The sequence below is a fragment of the Bison bison genome, unplaced genomic scaffold, assembly GCF_000754665.1.
Source record: "Bison bison bison isolate TAMUID 2011002044 unplaced genomic scaffold, Bison_UMD1.0 scf7180017864180, whole genome shotgun sequence".
Lineage (NCBI taxonomy): Eukaryota > Metazoa > Chordata > Mammalia > Artiodactyla > Bovidae > Bison > Bison bison.
This window is the reverse complement of record NW_011494752.1, coordinates 4,182,064-4,183,694: the sequence shown is the minus strand read 5'-3', so window position 1 is coordinate 4,183,694 and position 1,631 is coordinate 4,182,064. Positions and strand designations below refer to the sequence as shown.

General features: G+C 57.6%; 1 protein-coding gene across 1 annotated transcript in view; it reads left to right on the top strand.

Moving 5' to 3' along the window:
* The first annotated feature begins 1,246 nt into the window (after nt 1–1,246).
* The window catches only part of ARHGAP23 (Rho GTPase activating protein 23), a 48,418-nt gene continuing 48,033 nt past the window's right edge, over nt 1,247–1,631 (top strand). Inside the window, 1 exon segment of the mRNA XM_010843138.1 lies at nt 1,247–1,328. Within this exon segment, the coding sequence (XP_010841440.1) occupies nt 1,247–1,328 (82 nt within the window).

Below are 1,631 nucleotides of genomic sequence, written 5' to 3'. Positions count from 1 at the left end.
AGGGGCTTTCAGATCTCAGCAGAATTCCCAGAGAATTTTCTCTTCTGGGCTCCTCAGACCCCCGTGGAGGTGTGGGGCTCATTGGGAGTGTCCAGGCTATAGCCACAAGTGGAAGGAGCTGAGGGGGCATCATTGGACCTTCCGCCTGATGCCAGAAAAGGCGGAGGCCTCCTACAGCCTCCCTGATGGGGGTCGTCCAGCTTTCACTTGAGCCCTTGTGAGGACAGAGGGCTCACAGCCCCATCTGGGTCACTTTCCAGATGTATATGATTAGAATGATCTCCCTGGCTAAGAGCTTAGCTCGGCCTTCTCAAATCTCCCACCTGGCTATGTCTTCTGGAACCGTATGAAGCAAGCCTGTTACTTCTGTGGCACTTTAATCTTTTGAGATTTGAGGATATCCCCTCCTCAAACCTCCTGCCCCATGGAGCCCAGCCCCTACCCCACGCAGAAATCCCTAGCTTCGGGCTGGGCACAGGATCCACTCCTTCTGCCAGATGTGTAACCTGGAGGGTGGCTGGCTACAGGCAGGGGCTTCTCAGGATGAGTACATTAGAGTTGCAGTTTCGAGGTGGGGAGCAAGGGGGATTTCGTAGTGAAATTCCTACCGAAATTCCTGCCCTGGAGTCTTCTTCCCTCTGCACCCAGCTGCGCCTTTCTTCTGCAGCTGAAGTCCCCTCCGGCCTGGTGCCAAGGAAGAGCCAGGGGATGAGGACCGTTGAGGGAGGGGAGGGGCTTCTCGCCCTCCAAAGGGTTTGGATTAGGGGCGCCAGGTAGGTTAGGCTGCCCGAGATCAGGGGTTAGTGAACCCCTGAGGGAGCTGTCCTGGCTTCAGCAGGCAGACTGCCCTTCACTTTGGCGCCCTCCTGTCACCCACTTTCCCTCTGTGTCTGAGCAGGGCAACTGAAGGGAGCCTCCTCTCAGGCACTAACCTCCTTCTCTCCCTCTTGCCCCATAAACACACCCATGTGCCCCCAAACCCTCTTCAGACACCCTCTGCCCTGCCATCTCGGGGAATCCCAAGTACTCAGGTGGGGTGGCCAGAGGGTAGCGGAGTGTCTCCCCAACCCGGCTCTCCACTCAGTTCTGGTGAGCCAGCCAGGACTGGGCTCGGTCCCTTCAGCGGACTGTCCCTTGGGACTCATGGTCCCTCGCGTCTTCTTACTGCTGCTCTTGAAGGATGCATGTGTGTGTCAGTCTGTCTGTGCCTATGTGTGTGTGTGCGCATGTCTGTGTCTCCGTGAGCATGTGTGTGCTCCTCGGTGTGTCTGCACCTTTGCACACGAGCATTCTTGTCTGGGTGTTTGTGGTGTGTCCCGTCTACGTGAGTGCGTGTGGGTGTGTCTGTGCTCGTGTCCACGTGCACGTGTGTGTGTGAGATTGTGCAGCGGGCACTTCCCAGGCAGGAAGGCTGTGTGTCCAGAGTCGGTGAGCTTCGGCTGAACTGAACAGAACGGACACCTGACTTGCTGCACTCATTTCCCTGGACGCATAGGTGTCTTAAGGGGACTGAGGAAAAAAAGGAAAAGGAAGCTGTTGGGCTGATGAGTGTGGGAGAGGAAGGGAGATGGGAGCAGGGGTCTGGGCACAGCCGGGTCGGTGCGCCCCGGCTGTCCCCCCAGGTGCTGCAG